A 19,536-nucleotide genomic window follows, 5' to 3' on the forward strand; every position below is an offset into this window, starting at 1 on the left:
GCCCATTCACTTAACCTGCCTATATCTCTTTACAGCCTCTTTGTGTCTTCTCCACAGCTTACATTCCCACCTAGTTTTTTATCATCAGGAGACTTGGATACATTACTCTTGGTCATTCGAGCTAAATCATCAATATAGATTTTAAATAGCTGTGGGTCTCGCACTGCTCCTTGAGGCACTCCAGTAGTCACAACTTGCCAACTTGAAAATGTCCATTTATCCCTACTTTCTGTTTCCTTACCATGAACCAATCCCCTACCCATACTACCATCAACTCCATAAACTCTTACCTTTTGTGTGGCATTTTCATCGATTGCCTTTTAGGAATCCAAGTATACTACATCTACCAGCTCGCCTTTATCTACCCTATTAGTGGTATCCTCAAAAGAATTTGACTAAATTTGTCAAACATAATTTCCCTTTCGTAAAGTGATGTTTCTATTGTGCGATCATGCTACAACTGCATTGTTAAGACTTGTTTAAGAATAGATTCCAGCACTTTCCCAATGTCTAATGTTAGGCTAACTGGCCTGTAGGTCCCTGTATTCCCTCTCTCTCCTTTTTTGAATAGTGGTGTTACATTTGCTAACTCCCAATCCACTGGGAACATTCTAGAATCTGGAGAATTTTAGAAAATCATTGCCAGTGCTTCCACTATCTCAGCAGCCACCTCTTTTAAAGCGAGAGGATGTAGGCCATTAGATCCTAGGGATTTGTTGGATTTTAGTCCCTCTAGTTTCTCCAATTCTTTTTTCTAATATTAATTACTCACTCTTTTTAGATTCTTGATTACCCTGAAGTTTAAGAATATTGTTTGGGATGGAGTATGCCACTCTCAAACTTAATGCTGCCCCAAGGAGATATTATCAGCAACACAGTGTCAGGTTCCACACATGCATGGTTGACACCCATTCCACCTCTTCTCTGTGTTGTCAAACTGCGTCTGTGTCTGATATCCAGACTTGGATGAATTGCAAGTTGCTCCCAAACGTTAAACATTGGGAAGTCCAAAGTCATAGGTGGAATTTTCCATGCCCGTTAGCAGCGGGCATGATAGGTGGTGGGTGCAGATAATATGGCACGATCTGGTTCACGACGGCAGGAAGGGAGGTCGTGATCACCCGCTCAGCCCGCAGACGCTGGGCCGCGTTTCCTGCTAACGGTCAGCAGGGAGCTCGTAATACATCAGCATCTTATTAAAAGGCCATCCTGCCAGGCTCTGGACCCCTGTCGGTTCGTCTGTCCACGTTGGCAGGAAAGCAGGTCAACGTGTTTCACAACGGCACACAGGTGACATACACTTGGCGGCTTTCACTTTGGGGGAACTGAGGTGAGTGAACAGCAGCATCGTTTTCCACAGCTCATCAAGGTTGCCTGTTGCTTTGCAGGCTTCAGGGGCGTTGGGGGGGCCTTGGTGAAGTGCTGCCCTGCCTCGGAGGCAACTGTTTTCAGTGGGGGTGGGTGTCCAGGGACAACTGTTGCCTAGCCCCAGAGGCAACTGGACTCAGGGTGGAGGGCAGGGCAGTGTCCAGGGACCACTGCTTCCCTAGAATTGGATCCCATGCGCAAGCAATCGAGGTGGGGGGTGCAGGGTAGGCGAGGGAAATGGCCACTCAGTAGGGACACCTGTATAAACTGACCATCCCTCTGCAACTGAGACAGTTAATTTGCAGCCACAGTGATATGGTTGGGGTCAGGCCTCTAGCCTGCCCGTCCACGCAAGCAATGCGGAGGCACCAGTGTGCCACCAAGCCCTCCACACCTTACCCCCCACCACCCCAGCACAGACTATGAGTCTGCAACCACTTTACTGGACTGCACCCGTTGTACAATCTCTTCGCCAATGCCGGTCATGTAGCAGTCACTGCTGGAGGCGCTCACAGTCCCTTGCAGTCTCAGCATCCCAGTTTGGACCAGTGATCCCGCCATGTCACAGGTTGACAAGGCAGCCATGCAGCTCACTCATCTGTGGCCATCCGAAGGGTGACCAGCACTCTCCGGGAAGCGTTAGGGGGCGGTCACACAGGGCCAGGAAAAGATGCTAAGAACACCAATGCTAACCATGTCTCTCTCTCTTTTTCATGCTGCAGGAGAACCACGTCAGGATCATGGATCCTGGTGACCTACCTGTATGCCTGATGACCTATAGAGAGTGAAGAAGACGGAGGAGAGCGCAACTGAGGCTCCTGGCTGCGCAAAGGCAGGAGCAGCAACCTCAGGAAGAAGGGGCTGCTGGGGCCCCCGCCCACAATGCCCATGAGCAACACCAAGCTGTAGCTTGTCGGCGCCTAGTGACACCCAGGGTCTATAGATGCCTCCTGTCCTTCCTGCAGATGACCGAGAACCAGTGTCACCGATAAGTGCGCATGTCTAGGGACCTGATCACTCATATCTGCCACTTACTGCAGGACTTGGCGCCAAGGGGACATGGAAGGCATCCACTGCCAGTGGCTGTGAAAGTGACCACGGCACTCAATGTCTATGCCAATGGCTCCTTTCAGGGCTCCACATGTGACCTCTGTAGGATCTCACAAGCACCTCCCACAAATGCATCCATGAGGTCACGGATGCCACCTTCGAGGGCACACAACTTTGTGCATTTCGCCTGGGACCGGGACAGCCAGGATGCAAGGGCCATTGGATTCACCCTGATCTCTGGGTTCCCACAGGTGCAGGGTGTGATTGACTGCACTCGTGTGGCGCTCAGGTCTCCATTGCTACACACAGTGAACTACATCAACCATAAGGGCTTCCACTCACTAATGTGCAGCTGGTATGCAGCCACCAGAAACACATCCTGCAGGTTTGCGCACGTTTTCCAGGAAGTGTTTACAACGTCTATATCCTCAGTCGCTCGCAGATCCCTGCAGCCTTCCAGGGTCCACAAAGACTGCATGGATGGCTTTTTTCTAATTCATTCACGGGATGTGGGCATCACTGGCTGGGCCAGCATTTATTGCCCATCCCTAGTTGCCCTTGAGAAGATGCCCATCTTGAACTGCTGCAGTCCATGTGGTGTAGGTGCACCCACAGTGCTGTTAGGAAGGGAGTTCCAGGATTTTGACCCAATGATAGTGAAGGAATGACAATATATTTCCAAGTCAGGATGGTGAATGACTTGGAGGGGAACTTCCAGATGGTGGTGTCCCCATCTATCTGCTATCCTTGCCCTTCTAGATGGTAATGGTCGTGGGATTGGAAGGTGCTGTCAAAGCGGCCTTCGTGAATTCTTGCAGTGCATCTTGTAAATGTGCATCGATGGTGGAGAGAGTGAATGTTTGTAGATGTGCTGCCAATCAAGCATGCTGCTTTGTCCTGGATGATGTTAGGCTTCTCGAGTGTTGTGGGAGCTGCACTCATCCAGGCAAGTGGGGATTATTCCATCACACTCCTGACGTGTGCCTTGTAGATGGTGAACAGGCTTTGTGGAGCCAGGAGGTGAGTTAATCATTGCACGATTCCTAGCCCCTGATCTGCTCTTGTCACCACAGTATTTATATGGTTAGTCCAGTTCAGTTTCTGGTCAATGGTAACCCCCAGGATGTTGATAGTGGGAGATTCAGTGACGGTAATGCCATTGAGCATCAAGGGGCAATGGTTGGATTCTTTCTTGTTGGAGACGGTTATTGCCTGGCACTTGTGTGGCATGAATGTTAGTTGCCATTTGTCAACCCAAGCCTGGGTATTGCCCAGGTCTTGCAGCATTTGCACATGGAATGTTTCAGTAACTGAGGAGTCATGAATGGTGCTGAGCATTGAGCAATCATCAATGAACGTCCCCACTTCTGACGTTACGATGGAAGGAAGGTCATTGATGAAGCAACTGAAGATGGTTGGGCCGAGAACACTACCCTGAGGAACTTCTGCAGTGATGTCCTGGAGCTGAGGTGACTGACCTCGGAACAATCACAATCATCTTCCTTTGTGCTAGGTATGACTCCAACCAGTGGAGAGTTATCCCTCTGATTCCCATTGACTCCTGTTTTGCTAGGGCTCTTTGATGCCACACTCTGTCAAATGCAGCCTTGATGTCAAGGACAGCCATTCTTCCCTCACCTCAGGAGTTCAACTATTTTGTCCATGTTTGAACCAAGGCTGTATTGAGGTCAGGAACTGAGTGGCCCCGGTGGAGCCCGAACTGGGCGTCAGTGAGCAGGTTATTGCTAAGCAAATGCCACTTGATAGCACTATTGATGACCCCTTCATCACTTTACCGATGATCGAGAGTAGACTGATGGGGCAGTAATTGGCAGGGTTGGATTTGTCCTGTTTTTTGTGTACAGGTCATACCTGGGCAATTTTCCACAATGCTAGGTAGATGCCAGTGTTGCAGCTATACTGGAACAGCTTGGCTCGGGACAGGGCAAGTTCTGGAGCACAAGTCTTCAGTACTATTGCTAGAGAATTGTCAGGGCTCATAACCTTCGCAGTATCACGTGCCTTCAGCTGTTACTTGATATCGTATGGAGTGAATCAAATTGGTTGAAGACTGGCATCTCTGATGCTGGGGGCCTTCGAAGGAGGCTGCGATAGATCATCCACTCGGCACTTCTCGTTGAAGATTTTGCAAATGCTTCAGCTTTGTCTTTTGCACTGCTGTGTTCTCCCATCATTGAGGATGGTGATATTTGTGGAGCCACCTCCTCCAGGAAGTTGTTAATTGTCCACCACAATGTGCGACTTGATATGGCAGGACTGCAGAGCTTAGACCTGATTCGTTGGCTGTGGAATCGCTTGGTTCTGTCTAACACTTGCTGCTTATGCTGTTTAGCACACAGGTAGTCCTGCGTTGTAGCTTCACCAGGTTGACACCTCATTTTTAGGAATGCCTGGTGCTGCTTCCTCCAAGTGATGTTCAACATGGAGGAACACTGATTCATCAGCTGAGGGAGGGTGTTACGTGGTAATCAGCAGGAGGTTTCCTTGCCCATGTTTGACCTGATGCCATGAGACTTCATGGGATCAGGAGTAGCTTTTGAGGACTCCCAGGGCAACTCCCTCCCGACGGCATACCACTGTGCCACCCTCTGCTGGGCCTGTTCTGCTGGTGGGACAGGACATACCCAGGGATTATGATGGTGGAACTGTCCCGGCAGACCGATCATGTCAGCCTATTCCTGCCCCACAGAACTCATTTCTTGCTATCTTGACTCCAGTCTCTCTCCCCTTGTCCAGTCTCTTCCCACCTACATGCATGATTCCTCTGATGCCCTAAATCACATCAACTATTTCAGTTCCCTGGCCCCAACCGCCTCCTCTTCACCAGAGATGTCCAATCCCTCTACACCTCCATCCCCCACCGGGTTGGTCTGATGGCTCTCCGCTTCTTCCTCGAACAGAGGCCCGAACAATCCCCATCCACCACTACTCTCCTCCACCTGGCTGAACTTGTTCTGTCACTGAACAATTTCTCCTTAAACTCGTCTTACTTCCTCCAAATAAAAGGTGTGGCTATGAGTACCCACATGGGCCCCAGTTATGCCTGTCTTTTTATGGGGTATGTGGAACATTCCTTGTTCCAGTCCTACTCAAGTCCCCTCCCACAACTCTTTCTCTGGTACATCGATGACTGCTTCGGTGCTGCTTCATGCTCTCGTCAGAACCTGGAAAAATTTATTAATTTTGCTTCCAATTTCCACCCCTCCATCATTTTCACATGGTCCATCTCTGACACTTCCCTACCCTTCATTGACTTCTCTGTCTCAATTTCTGGTGATAGACTGTCCACCAATGTCCATTACAAGCCTACTGACTCCCACAGCTACCTCGACTACAGCTCCTTACACCCCGCTTCCTGTAAGGACTCCATCCCATTCTCTCAGTTCCTTCGCCTCCATCACATCTGTTCTGATGATGTCATTTTCCAAAACAGTTCCTCTGACATGTCTTCCTTCTTCCTTAACTGAGGTTTTCCACCCACGGTGGTTGACAGGGCCCTCAACTGTGTCCGGCCAATCTCCTGTGCATCTGCCCTCACACCTTCCTCTCCCTCCCAGAACCGTGATAGGGCCCCCCTTGTCCTCACTTATCATCCCACCAGCCTCCGCATTCAAAGGATTATCCTCCGCCATTTTCCCCAACTCCAGCACGATGCCACTACCAAACAGATCTTTCCTTCACCCCCTGGTGGCATTCAGCAGGGATCGTTCCCTCTGGGTCCACTCCTTCATCACCCACTTCACCTCAATGCCCTCCCACGGCACCTTCCCATGCAAACGACTTTGTGTCGGCCTCAGACTGCAGCAGAGTGATGGTATAATGAAGCTCATGCAGCAGGTCGCAACTTGGTGGAGCAGACATCAGGATGCTGAAGATGCGGTTCTGGTGCCTGGCAGGTCTGACGGTGCCCTGCCGTATAGTCCACAGAGCGTGTCATGCATCGTCGTAGTCTGCTGCGCCCTTTACAACCTGGTGCTCCAACAGGGGGACAAGCTGGCTGAGGATGAGATGGAGGAACTGGAGGTCTCCTCAGATGAGGAGGATGGCAGCAGGGATAAAGGAGAGGAGATCCTCGTTGGTGACAATGATGGGATTGAGGCACTTGCACTGGCTAGATGAGGCAGGTGCGCTCGGAAGCCCCTCATAGCTGCCAGATTTGTGGAGGATGATGACGACATGCAGTGAGGTATCCCCCATAGATCCTCACATTGCAGTTGAGAATGTTTGACTCCAGTCTGGCTTGTGGCAGCGCCAAGCCTCTGTGAGAATGCCCTTGTCATGGAGTCGCAGTGGAGGCCCTAATAGTTGCTTGATCACAGGAAGATGATGATGACATGCAGTGAGGACTCTCCATGAATCTTCACAAAGCCTCTGTAAGTATCTGATTCCTGTCTGGCCAAGGACAGCTCGCAAGGGCTATCTGGTGCAAAAGTAAAACAGGAAAGATGGCCACACCATGGCTTACAAGGGAAATTAGAGATAGCATTAGATGCAACGAAGAGGCTTACAAATAGGCTAAAAAAAAAACAATTGACCTGATGATTGGGAGCAGCTTAGAATTCAGCAAAGGCGGACCAAGGGATTGATTAAGAAGGGGAAAATAGGGTACAGGAGGAAGCTTGTGGTGAACATAAAAACTGACTGTAAAAGTTTCTATACGTATGTGAGGAGAAAAAGCTTGGTGAAGACAAAGGTAGATCCCTTACAGTCAGAAACGGGAATTTATAATGGGGAACAAAGAAATGGCTGACCAACGAAATACATAAGATAAAAGCAAAAAAATGCCGATGCTGGAAATCCAAAACAAAAATAAAAATACCTGGAAAAGGTCTGACAGCATCTGCGGAAAGGAACACAGTTAACGTTTCGAGTCCGTATGACTCTTCAACAGAACTCAGGAAAAATAGAAAAGAGGTGAAAAACCAGCTTATATTTCACCTCTTTTCTATTTTTCCTTAATTCTGTTGAAGAGTCATATGGGTTCGAAACGTTAACTGTGTTCCTCTCCGCACATGCTGTCAGATCAACTAATTACATACTTTGGTTCTGTCTTCACAAAGGACGACACAAATAACATACCAGAAATGTTGGGGAACACAGGGTTTAGTGAGAGGGAGGAACTGAAAGAAATCAGTATTAGTAGGGAAATGGTGTTGGGGAAATTGATGGGATCTTGGGCTACAGGAAGATATAGGCGGGATGGTCAAATGGGCAGATAAGCGGCACATGGAATTTAACCCTGAAAACTGTGAGCTGATACACTTTGGAAGGAGTAATTTGACAAGGAAGTATTCAATGAATGGCATTGCACTAGGAAGTTCTGAGGAATAAAGGGACCTTGGCGTGTGTCCATAGATCTCTGAAGGCAGAGAGGCATGTTAGTGGGGTTGGTCAAAAAGGCATATGGAACACTTGCCTTTATCAATCGAGGCATAGATTACAAAAGTAGGGAGGTCATGTTGGAGTTGTATAGAACCTTGGTGAGGCCACAGCTGGAGTATTGTGTGCAGTTCTGGTTGCCACATTATTGGAAGGATGTGATTGCACTGGAGGGGGGTGCAGAAGAGATTCACCAGGATGTTGCCTGGGATGAAACATGTAAGTTATGAAGAGAGTTTGGATAGACTTGGGTTGTTTTTGTTGGAGCAGAGAAGACTGAGGGGCAACCTGATCGAGGTGTACAAGTTTATGAGGGGCATGGGAAGGGCGGATAGAGAGCAGCTGTTCCCCTTAGTTGAAGGGTCAGTCACAAGGGGGCATAAGTTCAAGGTGAGGGGCAGGAGGTTTAGGGAGGATGTGAGGAAAAACTTTTTTACCCAGAGGGTGGTGACTGTCTGGAATGCACTGCCTGGGAGGGTGGTGGAGGCGGGTTGCCTCACATCGTTTAAAAAGTACCTGGATGAACACTTGCATGTCATAATATTCAAGGCTATGGGCCAAATGCTGGTAAATGGGATTAGGTAGGTAGGTCAGGTTTCTCATGTGTCGGTGCAGACTCGATGGGCCGAAGGGCCTCTTCTGCACTGTGATCCTGTGATTCTGAAGGCCGATAAATCTCCAGAGCCTGATAATCTACATCCCAGAGTACTTAAGGAAGTGACCTTAGAAATAGTGGATGCATTGGTGGTCATCTTCCAAGATTCTATAAACTCTGGAACAGTTCCCACAGATTGGAGGGTAGCTAATGTAACCCCACTATTTAAAAAGGGAGGTAGAGAGATAACTGGGAATTATAGACCAGTCAGCCTGACGTCAGTAGCGGGGAAAATTCTAGAGTCCATTACAAAAGATTTAATAGCTGAGTACTTGGAAAACAGTGGCAGAATTGGACAGAGTCAGCATGGATTTATGAAAGGGAAAATCTACTGGAATTTTTTGAGGATGTAACTAGTAGAGTTGGTGAGGGGGAGTCAGTGGATGTGGCTTATTTGGACTTTCAGAAGTCAAACATAAGAGGTTAGCATGTAAAATTAAAGTGAATGGGATTGGGGGTAGTGTATTAAGATGGAAAGAAAACTGATTGGCAAATAGGAAACAAAGAGTAGGAATAAACGAGTCTTTTTCTGAATGGCAGGCAGTGACTAGTGGGGTACCACAGGGATCGGTGCTGGGACCCCAGTTATTCACAACATATATTAATGATTTAGATGAGGGAATTAAATGTAATATCTCCAGATTTGCAGATGACACAAAGCTGGGTGAAAGCGTGAGCTGTGAGGAGGATGCAGAGATGCTTTAGTGTGATTTGGACAAGCTGAGTGAGTGGGCAAATGCATGGCAGATGCAGTATAACGTGGATAAATGTGAGATTATCCATTTTGGTAGCAAAAACAGGAAGGCAGATTATTATCTGAATGGCTATAAATTCAGAGGGGGGATTGTGCTACGAGACCTGAGTGTCCTTGTACACCAGTCGCTGAAGGTAAGCATGCAGATGTAGCAGGTGGTAAACGTGGCAAATGGTATGTTGGCCTTCATAGCCAGAGGATTCAAGTACAGGTGCAGGGATGTCTTGCTACAGTTATACAGGGCCTTGGTGAGACCACACCTGGAATATTGTGTGCAGTTTTGGTCTCTTTTTGTGAGGAAGGATGTTCTTGCTATAGAGGGAGTGAGCGAAGGTTTACCAGACTGATTCCTGGGATAGTGGGACTGACGTATGAGGAGAGGTTGAGTCAGTTAGGATTATATTCACTGGAATTTAGAAGAATGAGGGGGAATCTCATAGAAACGTATAAAATTCTAAGAGGACTAGACAGGGTTGATGCAGGAAGGATGCTAGGATGTTCCCGATGGTGGGGGAGTCCAGGACCAGGGGTCACAGTCTGAGGATATGGGGTAGACCATTTAGGACTGAGATGAGGAGAAATTTCTTCACCCAGAGAGTGGTGAGCCTGTAGAATTCGCTACCACCGAAAGTAGTTGAGGCCAAAACATTGTATGTTTTCAAGAAGGAGTTAGATATAGCTCTTGGGGTGAAAAGGTTCAAAGGATATGGGGAGAAAGCAGGAGCAGGCTATGGAGTTGGATGATTAGCCATGATCATGATGAATGGCGGAGCAGGCTCGAAGGGCGTAATGACCTTCTCCTGCTCCTATTTTCTATTTTCCTATGTTTCTATGTGCTCCATGATGAGCGCCATCTCAGAGATGTAGCCGTGAAACTTTAGACGCTTCTGATGCTGTGTCTACCTTCACTACCTGAGGCCTTCAGGAGCTGCTGCATAGCATCATTGGTCGCAGACGCTGGTGCGATGGGAGTCAGCCCCACCTTAAATGTCCTGAGAGCACACAGAGCGAATGAGAGAACCCTGTGGTGCCTGCCCACTATATTCTGGCAGCAAGGACCAGCACTGCCAAGGAGCAGGCATAAATAATGTTTCCAGGGAGTGTGAGGCTGGACCATCGCTGTGGTCTGAAGGCTGCATAGAACACAGGGAAGAGGCCCTGGACTGAGACATCTGTCTTTTATCTTGTCCAGAAAGGTTTCACATCTGAGTGACAAGAACACTGCTTATCAGAACAAAGAGCCACAGGCAGGGAGACATTTTTAGGAGTTTATTGACAATAGTGAACAGTGTGTACAAGTGATTAACTAACACCCATGCCCAGGCTGTGCAACTACTTTTACTTAACTTTCCTAACCCTGCTGCTACGTCGTAGTGCTCCCCGGGCGTCCACAGCTGAGGTGGAGGCAGCCTGCTGACTGCTATCGCCTGTTTGTGATGACTTTTGGCGGGTGTCCTCTTGGAGGGCTGAGACTTGGAGGGCCCCGGCCTGCTTTCGGCGCCCTGCTGTGTAGCAGTGGCCCCCTCCTCAGCCTGTGAAGCTAGAATTGCAGAGGTCACAGGAAGAGGGGATTCGGATGAGCCGAATACTCCTGGATGACCCCAGGGTGTGCACCTGCTGATCCTCCTTCCAGTGGGTGCCCGAGGGCCCTTGGCTGACTCCATGAGGGGAATGGATAGCTGGAGTGTGATCGAGCTGCCTGGCATCCCCTCATGTACACACTGTTAGAAGCCAACTATGGCATCAGCAAAGGAGTTAAGCCTGCGCAGCAGTGCAGGACCGACATCCTGGACCAAGGTCTCTATGACAGCCGCCATCCTGACAGTGTTGACCTCAGTGCGTTGCAATGCTGGCACTATCACTTCAGCCTGAAGAGAGATGGACTCCTCCATTGTGCCTTGCAATCTGAGGAGTGCAACAGACATCTCTTCCTAATGTTCCCTAGCTTGCCTTTATAACTCCAGAAAATGTGATATGACTAAGTCCAGAGGCTCATCACCTGATTCGGACTCAACAGGTTCCAGGCTTCCAGGAGCCCTCCGACAGCCTTCCCTGCTGCCGCCTGCTGTGAATCAGCCTGTGCACTGTGCTCACAAGTTTGTGATCCTGTTGTGTGCTAGTTTGCCCTGCATGGATAGAAACAGGGAGAGTGTACCAGGATGCCTGCCAGGCCAGATTATAGATGTGCCTCACCTGTGTGGGTGGTTAGTGGTCCCATGGACGAGCTGAGGACAATGCTGGTGTGTGTGAGGGAGTGAATGGTGACGTCACTTGAACTGGCAGCGAGTGAGGGCCTGTGGATGTGTGATGGGTTTGAGAGTGTGTGATTTGAGAGAGAGGAAAAGAGTGACTTACTCTGGTGGAATTGAGGAGCTCATTCATCCTCCTGCGGCACTGAGTGGCTGTCCTCCCCTGAAGGGCATTGGTGCTGACCACCGCTGCCACTACCTCATAAGCTGGGCAGGTGACGTTGCTGCCCATCCTGTGGCCAGAATGGGGGTACAGGACATCCTGGCGGGCCTCCATGGCATCCAGCAGTCACTCAAGGGACCTGTTGAAGCAGGGGGCTGCAGTCTTTTTTCCTTTGCTGGCCATGTCTCCTGGGCGGCAGTGGTGAGCTGGTAACGATGAGCGCTGTGCTGGCGGCTGCTTCTTAAACATGGCAGGCGGGTGTGATGCGATGGCGGGAGGGTGAATGAGAGGCCGCCCACCATGGAAACGGTGTGTTTCCCGGGAATGCATAAATAATGTGGCAGGTTTGGGGCAACATGGTGTGAAAACTCACCATCGCTGTCGGCGGTGGGACGCCATTTTGCCCGCCTGCTACTGCACTTAGTACAAAGTGTGAAAAATTCCACCCAATTGTCTTTTGCCCCTGCCATGCTGCATACTGGTGTCACTTCCTGACCACCTTCACCGTTTGCAACTTTGGCATCTTATTTTACCCTGAGCTAAGTTCCAACCCCATATCCGTTTATCATGAAGACTTCGATATTGCCCATCACCACCCCTGCTTCAGCTCATCTGCTGATGAAACCCTCAGCCACATGTTTGTTACTTCTAAACTGAACCAATCCAATGCTCTCTGGCCTTCCATGTTCCACTGTCAGTGAACTTGAGCTTATCCAAACTCTACTGCACGTATCCTAACTTGCTTGGAGCCCCATTCACTCATCATTCCTGTGCTCACTGAACTGCATCAGTACCTGTTCTCCAATGCCTCCAATTTAAAATTCTCATTCTCATGTTTAAGTCCCTCCGTGGCCTAGCCTCTCTTTAATTCTGTATTTTCCTTTAGCCCTTAGCTCCCCTATTCTCTCTCTCACCTTTTAAGCTTCATTCCCACCCTTCAGCTCGGCAATGGTGGCCAAGCCTTCAACCACTTGGACTCTACGCTTGGGAACTCCCTCCCTAAAACTCTCTACTTCTCTCCCCTCTTTAAAGACCCTCTTTGGCCAAACTTTTGGTCACTGTTTAATAACTCTTTGGGGTGTTGGAATAATTTTTTGTATTTATAAGTGCCACATGAGTGCAAGTTGTAACTCCATGTATGAAATGAATAGCGGACAACTGGTCTGTTCTCTGGGCCTGGGTGTAGACCACTGAACTCTTATATCGAGGAGGTTCAGGGAGAGGAATTGATCCATGATATATCGTTGTGCATCGCCTGATACTGTCTTTCCACTTGTGTTACAAAGATACTTAACATGTAACAGATCTCCTTAATCCAAACCTATAACGATCATCTTCTGTCTCAGCCTGCCTGCCAGCACTCAGAACACTACAGCTGGCCCACAATCAGCTGTGCACGGTGAAGGACATTGAACACTTGAAACAGTGCGATAGTCTGAGTGTCCTGGACCTTTCACACAACAAACTGGGCGACCCTGACGTTATCACTGTCTTTGAGGTGATGCCTAATCTGGTAAGTGAAGCTTGCCTGTTCTGTATGTTAAAATGGAATTTATTTGTATTTGGAAAATGCAACATGTAGCACAGGTGTAATCTCTGTGGACTGAGGTTTATTTTAGCATTGAAAGTAGAGTTTAAATATTCAGCTCAGTTGATTGAAAACTAAAATCAAGAGGATATAGAAATTAGACCGGAAACCTCATGGGACAAAGGTAGTACAGTGAGTGAGAACCTTTTCACTCTGGAATCTTGATTTTAACCTACGTCAGACTGTTGAGATGAAAACCTTCTCTCTTAACTAAGGATGGGGGTTGGATGCACCTTAGGGTTTTCATTGCCCTTCAAATTTCATCTCACTTGGGCACGTTCAAGTGATCAATGGCTCATTCCCTTTACACCATCAGCTCTTATATTCAGACTATCACTGGACCATTCCCCATACATTACCCGCTCCTATATTCAGATTATCATTGGGCCCTTCCCTATCCGCCGTTAGCTCCTGTGTTCAAACTATTACTGGGCCTTTCCATATACATTGGGCCATTCCATATACATCAGCAGCTGCTGTGTTCAGACTATCACTTGTCCATCCCCTAAACACCTTCAGCTTCTGTGTTCAGACTATCATTGGGTGATTCCCTATACACCAGCAGCTCCTGCGTTTAGACTATCTCTGGGCCATTCCCTAGACACCACCAGCTCCCCATATTCAGACAATCACTGGGCCATTCCCCATACATCACCGGCTCCCATGTTCAGATCATCACTGTGCCATTCCCTACACACCATCAGCTCCTTTATTCAGACTATCACTGGGCCAATCCATGTATATCAACAGCTGCTGTGTTCAGACGATGACTGGGCTATTCCCTATACACTATCAGCCTCAAAATGCACTGGGCCACTCCTCATACATTTCCAGCTCCTATCTTCAGATTATCACTGCACCTATCTACCCTATCTAGGCCCCTCATAATTTTGTATACCTCTATCAGGTCCCCCTCAGCCTTCTCTGCTCTAAGGTAAACAACCCCAGCTTATCCAGTCTTTCTTCATAGCTGAAATGCTCCAGCCCAAGCAACATCCTGGTGAAACAAAAACAGAATTACCTGGAAAAACTCAGCAGGTCTGGCAGCATCGGCGGAGAAGAACAAGGAGCCCTAGCAAAACTGGAGCCAATGGGAATCAGGGGAAAACTCTCCACTTGGTTGGAGTCATACCTAGCACAAAGAAAGATGGTTGTGGTTGTTGGAGGTCAATCATTTTGGTTCCAACACATCACTGAAAGCGTTCTTCAGCGTAGTGTCCTAGGCCCAACCATCTCCAGCTGCTTCATCAATGACCTTCCTTCCAGCATAAGGCCAGAACTGGTGGTTCGCTGATGGTTGCACAATGTTCAGTACCATTCGCAAATCCTCAGACACTGAAGCAGTCCATGTCCAAATGCAGCAAGACCTGGACAAGTGGCAAGTAACATTCTCGCCACACAAGTGCCAAGCAATGACCATCTTCAACAAGGGAGAATCTAACCATTGTCCTTTGACATCCATTGGCACTACAATCACTGAATTGCCCACTATCAACATCCTGGGAGTTACCATTGACCAGAAACTGAACTGGATTAGCCATATAAATACAAAAGCAGATCAGAGGTTGGGAATCCTGCAGTGAGTAACTCACCTCCTGACCCCCCCCAGAGCCTGTAAATACAAGGCACAAGTCAGGAGCGTGATGGAATACTCTCCACTTGTCTGGATGAGTGCACCTCCAACAACACTCAAGAAGCTGGACACCATCCAGGACAAAGCAGCCCGCTTGATTGGCACCACATCCACAAACATTCACTCCCTCCACCACCGACACATAGTGGTAGGAGTGTGTATGATCTACATGATGCACTGCAGGAACTCACCAAGGCTCCTTAGACAGCAACTTCCAAAACCACAACCGCTACCATCCAAAATGACAAGGGCAGCAGATGGATGGTAACACCACCACCTTGGAAGTTCCCCTCCACGCCACTCACCATCCTGACTTGGAAATATATCAACCATTCCTTCACTGTCGCTGGGTCAAAATCCTGAAACTCCCTTCCTAACAGCACTGTGGGTGTACCTTTGGCACATGAACTGCAGTAGTTAAAGAAGGCAGCTCACCACCACCTTCTCAAGGGCAATTACAGATGGACAACAAATGCTGACCTAGCCAGCAGCATCTGCATCCTGTAAGTAAAAAAACTGTATGTGATACTCTCCATACCTGTGCAATCCACTGTGAATTTGTACATAGTTCAATACTGTTAATAAAGATTTCTTTGTAATTTCAACAAGACTGCTTTATGGTGTCAAAGCAGTACAAAGCGTGAGGAGCAGCAACAGAACTGCCAGTGCATACACGTAGATCTTGAGCTTTTGCTGATATGTATGTGCAGATCTGGAGCCTCTGCTGGTGTGTACGTGCAGAGCTGGAGCCTCTGCCAGTGTGTGCGTGCAGAGCTGGAGCCTCTGCCAGTGTATATGTGCACAGCTGGAGCCTCTGCCAGTGTGTACGTGCAGAGCTGGAGCATCTGCTGATGTGCATGTGCAGAGCTTCTGTCAGTGTGTATGTGCAGAGCTGGAGCTTCTGTCAGTGTGTGTATGCAGAGCTGGAGCTTTTGCCAGTGTGTGTGTGCAGAGCTGAAGCTTCTACCAGTGTGTGCGTGCAGAGCTGGAGCTTCTGCCAGTGTGTGCGTGCAGAGCTGGAGCCTCTGCCAGTGAGTATAAATGCAGAATTGGCTCCTTCAATACTTCATAAATCTTTGGAGTAGAGCAGTGTGACAGGGTGCTTTCAGCCTACATTGTAGGTGTTTATTGTCCTGCGATATTTTTGTTGTTGAATGTGTTGTCTCCATTGCATTTATCTGGCAGCAGGAGTGTGCCCACTTTGTTGTGTGTGCGTGTGTGTAATAGTCCCAGGCAGTCTTCCAAGCAAGTATGAACCAGGCCTGACTGCTTAATTTCTGAGATCTGACAGGATCAGGTATTTTCAGACCAATGCAATAGCCTGCTTTTGTTCCCTTAACCTTCCATCAACAGTTTGTTAATGCTCTGTGCTGACTCCACCCTACCCACATCCACTTTATCCCACCATGGAACCCTGAGGATGGAATTTTCCATTTAGGAGACTAAATGCGGTGGTGGGTGGTTTCAGCAGCGCCCACTCCACCAGGCAGAATGGCGGGAACTCGAGCCTGATTCCGCACTTGGAAACTCATTAATTATGCACAGGCGAGTATCGGACCAAATCACCAGGGGGGTCGGGAGCTGATTCGTCTGCCTGCTATCAGCTGGCAGGGTCAAAGGTCTGGGCGTCACATTTAAATGCCAGTCCAACACATGGATCTCACTCTCACCAGCAACCTGTCCTCAAGACATGTGCAGTGATGTCTTCCAGCCACAAGAAGAAGGCAGCACCCTGGCCTTGATCAGACGAGTGCAGGTGCACAGGCATGTCCTGTGTCCCAGGGATGGCTCCAGGAAGCACAGTAGCCTCAGCTGGTATGGTCTGAGAGGCTGTTGCAGAGCAGGTTGGTGCAGCTGGCAACCGCACCAAAAATACCATCCAGTGCAGGAGAGGATGAGCAATCTTATTTGCTCCGCCAGGGTAAGTCATCATTCAACTTCCTTCAATATCAAACTCTCATCATGGCATCATGCACTCAAACTCTCTTCAGGGAACTCACACAACCATCAACACTGACTCCCTCACGGAGACTTTCACATCATCACCATCCCATCTATCTGGGAAGGCTGGCAGCCCCTTTGGTCCAGCAAGTCTTGCTGGATTTGCACTCAACCCTGCATTCCATGGCCATACACCCCAGTGGGCATCATCAGGATGTAGGCGACGAGGCACCTTGACCTCCCTCCCGGTGTACCATCTCCTGCAGAAGTCAGGGTGGGACCCTTGGGCACCCACAGGGAGGATGAGCATCATCTGGACACCCCAGGGGCCTCCCCTTGGGGCACTCCAAATGTGTACAGCCGCTCACAGCCCCCTCTGCCTGTGACTCCTCCCACTCCAGCTCTCAGGCTGCTGAGGGTGCTTCTGCACCTGAGCGGTGACCCCTTTCAGGCATGGGCCCTCCAGGCCTCGGACACCAAAGGATGTCCACCATGGTCATCAGGACGTAGCAGTCAACTGGCTGCCTCGACTCTGCTGTGGATGTCGGGGCTGCACCCTGGCGCAGCAGTAGAGTTAGGAAAGTTAAGAAAACTTAATGTCACTTTTGGGTCATGGGTGTGCTAGACATGTAAAGAAGTTGCACTTTTGTGAATACATTTGATGGTTTTGTGAATGTCTTGGTCAACTGAAGGCATTGTGAATTTGTATATTGGAATCATCTTATGTTGAGGTTAACAATCCTCCCACTCAGTGATAGTGTTCCACTGATGTCAGGGAGATGTGTTTAAGGGTCATACGGACTCGAACCATTAACTCTGTTTCTCTCTCCACAGGTGCTGCTGGACCTGCTGAGTTTTTCAAGCATTTTCTGTTTTCGTTTCAGATTTCCAGCATTCACAGTATTTTGCTTTTATATAGATGTGTTTAAGTCTTTATTTGAATTGTGTGATGTTAGCATTTCTAACCCTGCTTCCTCAAGGAACACCATTGAGTGAGGGCAGCTCATCTGCATTGATATTCTAGCAACATTTGTGTCTCTTCAGTGATAGTGGCAGAAGATAAGACATGCACGGGAGGAGGAGATCCCTAGGTATGTCCACTTCTCAGTCGCAGAAATGTTTGCATCATTAGATGGTAGTGAAGGCTTCAAGTCTTCTCTTGCATCACTCTGGTTCCTTGATGGACTCTCAGTTCCCAGAATGAGCTCACTCACTCACAGGGCACTGCGGACCAAAGCAAAGATCATGGCCTGGCGATCCATGTGGCCAGAATGCACAAGTATGAATGCAGGACTCATTCTCCTGGACGTCCCCTGAGGTGAAAGTAACTAGGGTGAAATTGATGAAAGTAAAAGAGGACTAAGAGAGATGTGGCCATATGCCCTCACTTTACTCTTCCTGGAACCTGTCAGCAATTAAAGTATCACAGGCATGCCTCCCATGTCTTCTTTTCTCCATGGTGTGATTGTGCTCATACAGAACCTCAGCAGCCTCCTGAGGTTCCTGGGCTTCCAGATATTCATTCTCCGATGAGGTCTCATCCTCCGATGAGGTCTCATCCTCCTCCAGTTCACCCTCTGGCAGGGGGTTCACCTGTTTGCATTGCCAGATTGCGAAGGGCGCAACACATTGTGATGATGCGGGAAACCTTGTCAGGAGTGTATTGGAGTGAGCCACCTGAGCGGTCCAAGCACCTGAAGCATATCTTCAGAAGCCCTATGGTCTGGTCTATAAGAGAGCTGTGAGCAGTGTTGTACTTCTCCTCGGAACGACTCTGAGGGTGACGCATTGGTGTCATCAGCCAGCATTTCAGTGGGTAACCCTTATCTCCAAGCAGCCAGCAGCCATCCCTGCAGACATAATGGCCCCTCGAAAACCTCAGATACCTGGGAGTGACTCAGGATGTAGGAGTTATGGCAAGTCCCAGGGTACTGTGCACAAACACGCTGTATGTACTTCTGGTGATCACACACCAGTTGTACATTGATGGAATGGTAGCCCTTGTGGGTTTATAAACATTAGGTGCTGCTGCCATGGAGCTCGTATAGCCACATGGTGCAGCCTATTGCATCCTGCACTCTTGGGAAGCCTGAGATGGTGGCAAAGCTGGCGAATCTTGCCGCTTGGCTTTCTTCATCCAGAGCAAGCCAGACATAATGATGGGCCTTCCTGTATAAGGCATCTGTGACCTCAAAATACATTGATGTATGCGGACTGAGAGATGCTGCACAGGTCCCCTATTGATCCCTGGAAAGACCCAGAGGCAAAGAAATTGAGTGCTGCGGTCACTTTCAAAGCCACTGACAGGGGATACCCTCCAACTCCACGTGGCGTCTTTACAAAGAATGTAGCATATATGATGGACCAGAGCTCAGGACAAATGCATGCCATTGCCTCATTTGTAAATCGGAGACTCTTCTACAATAAACCTTAGGTCTGCTGATTCACCTCCATTGTCTTCCTGACCCTCCTGTTCATGCCCTGGCTCTGCTTGACCATGTCCCTAAGGTGGGCCTCCTGCTGGAGCTGTGCCCATTGTTGCTTTTCCTTCCTTTGTCTACTCCATTACATTAGGACCCTGACAAAGGCAGCATTGAGCCCTGGATCCATCTGTGCTTTTGCCTTCTCTCTGAAAGGAAACATTCAAGACATTAATGATTCAAGGGGCAAGGTAATGAAGCTCAGAAGATGAAACGTATGGAAACTGTATGGATCTATAGTATTTCCTGCCCTAC

At 48.7% G+C, this 19,536-nt stretch overlaps 1 protein-coding gene across 4 annotated transcripts in view; it reads left to right on the forward strand.

The window, feature by feature from the left end:
* The window catches only part of dnaaf1 (dynein axonemal assembly factor 1), a 177,459-nt gene that overhangs the window by 96,377 nt on the left and 61,546 nt on the right, over positions 1-19,536 (forward strand). For all 4 annotated transcript variants that reach the window (XM_041192135.1, XM_041192136.1, XM_041192137.1 and 1 more), the window contains one exon: positions 12,986-13,152. In XM_041192135.1, coding sequence (XP_041048069.1) covers positions 12,986-13,152 — 167 coding nt within the window. The remainder of the gene's footprint in view (positions 1-12,985; positions 13,153-19,536) is intronic.

The sequence above is a fragment of the Carcharodon carcharias genome, chromosome 7 (genome assembly GCF_017639515.1).
Source record: "Carcharodon carcharias isolate sCarCar2 chromosome 7, sCarCar2.pri, whole genome shotgun sequence".
Classification (NCBI taxonomy): Eukaryota; Metazoa; Chordata; class Chondrichthyes; order Lamniformes; family Lamnidae; genus Carcharodon; species Carcharodon carcharias.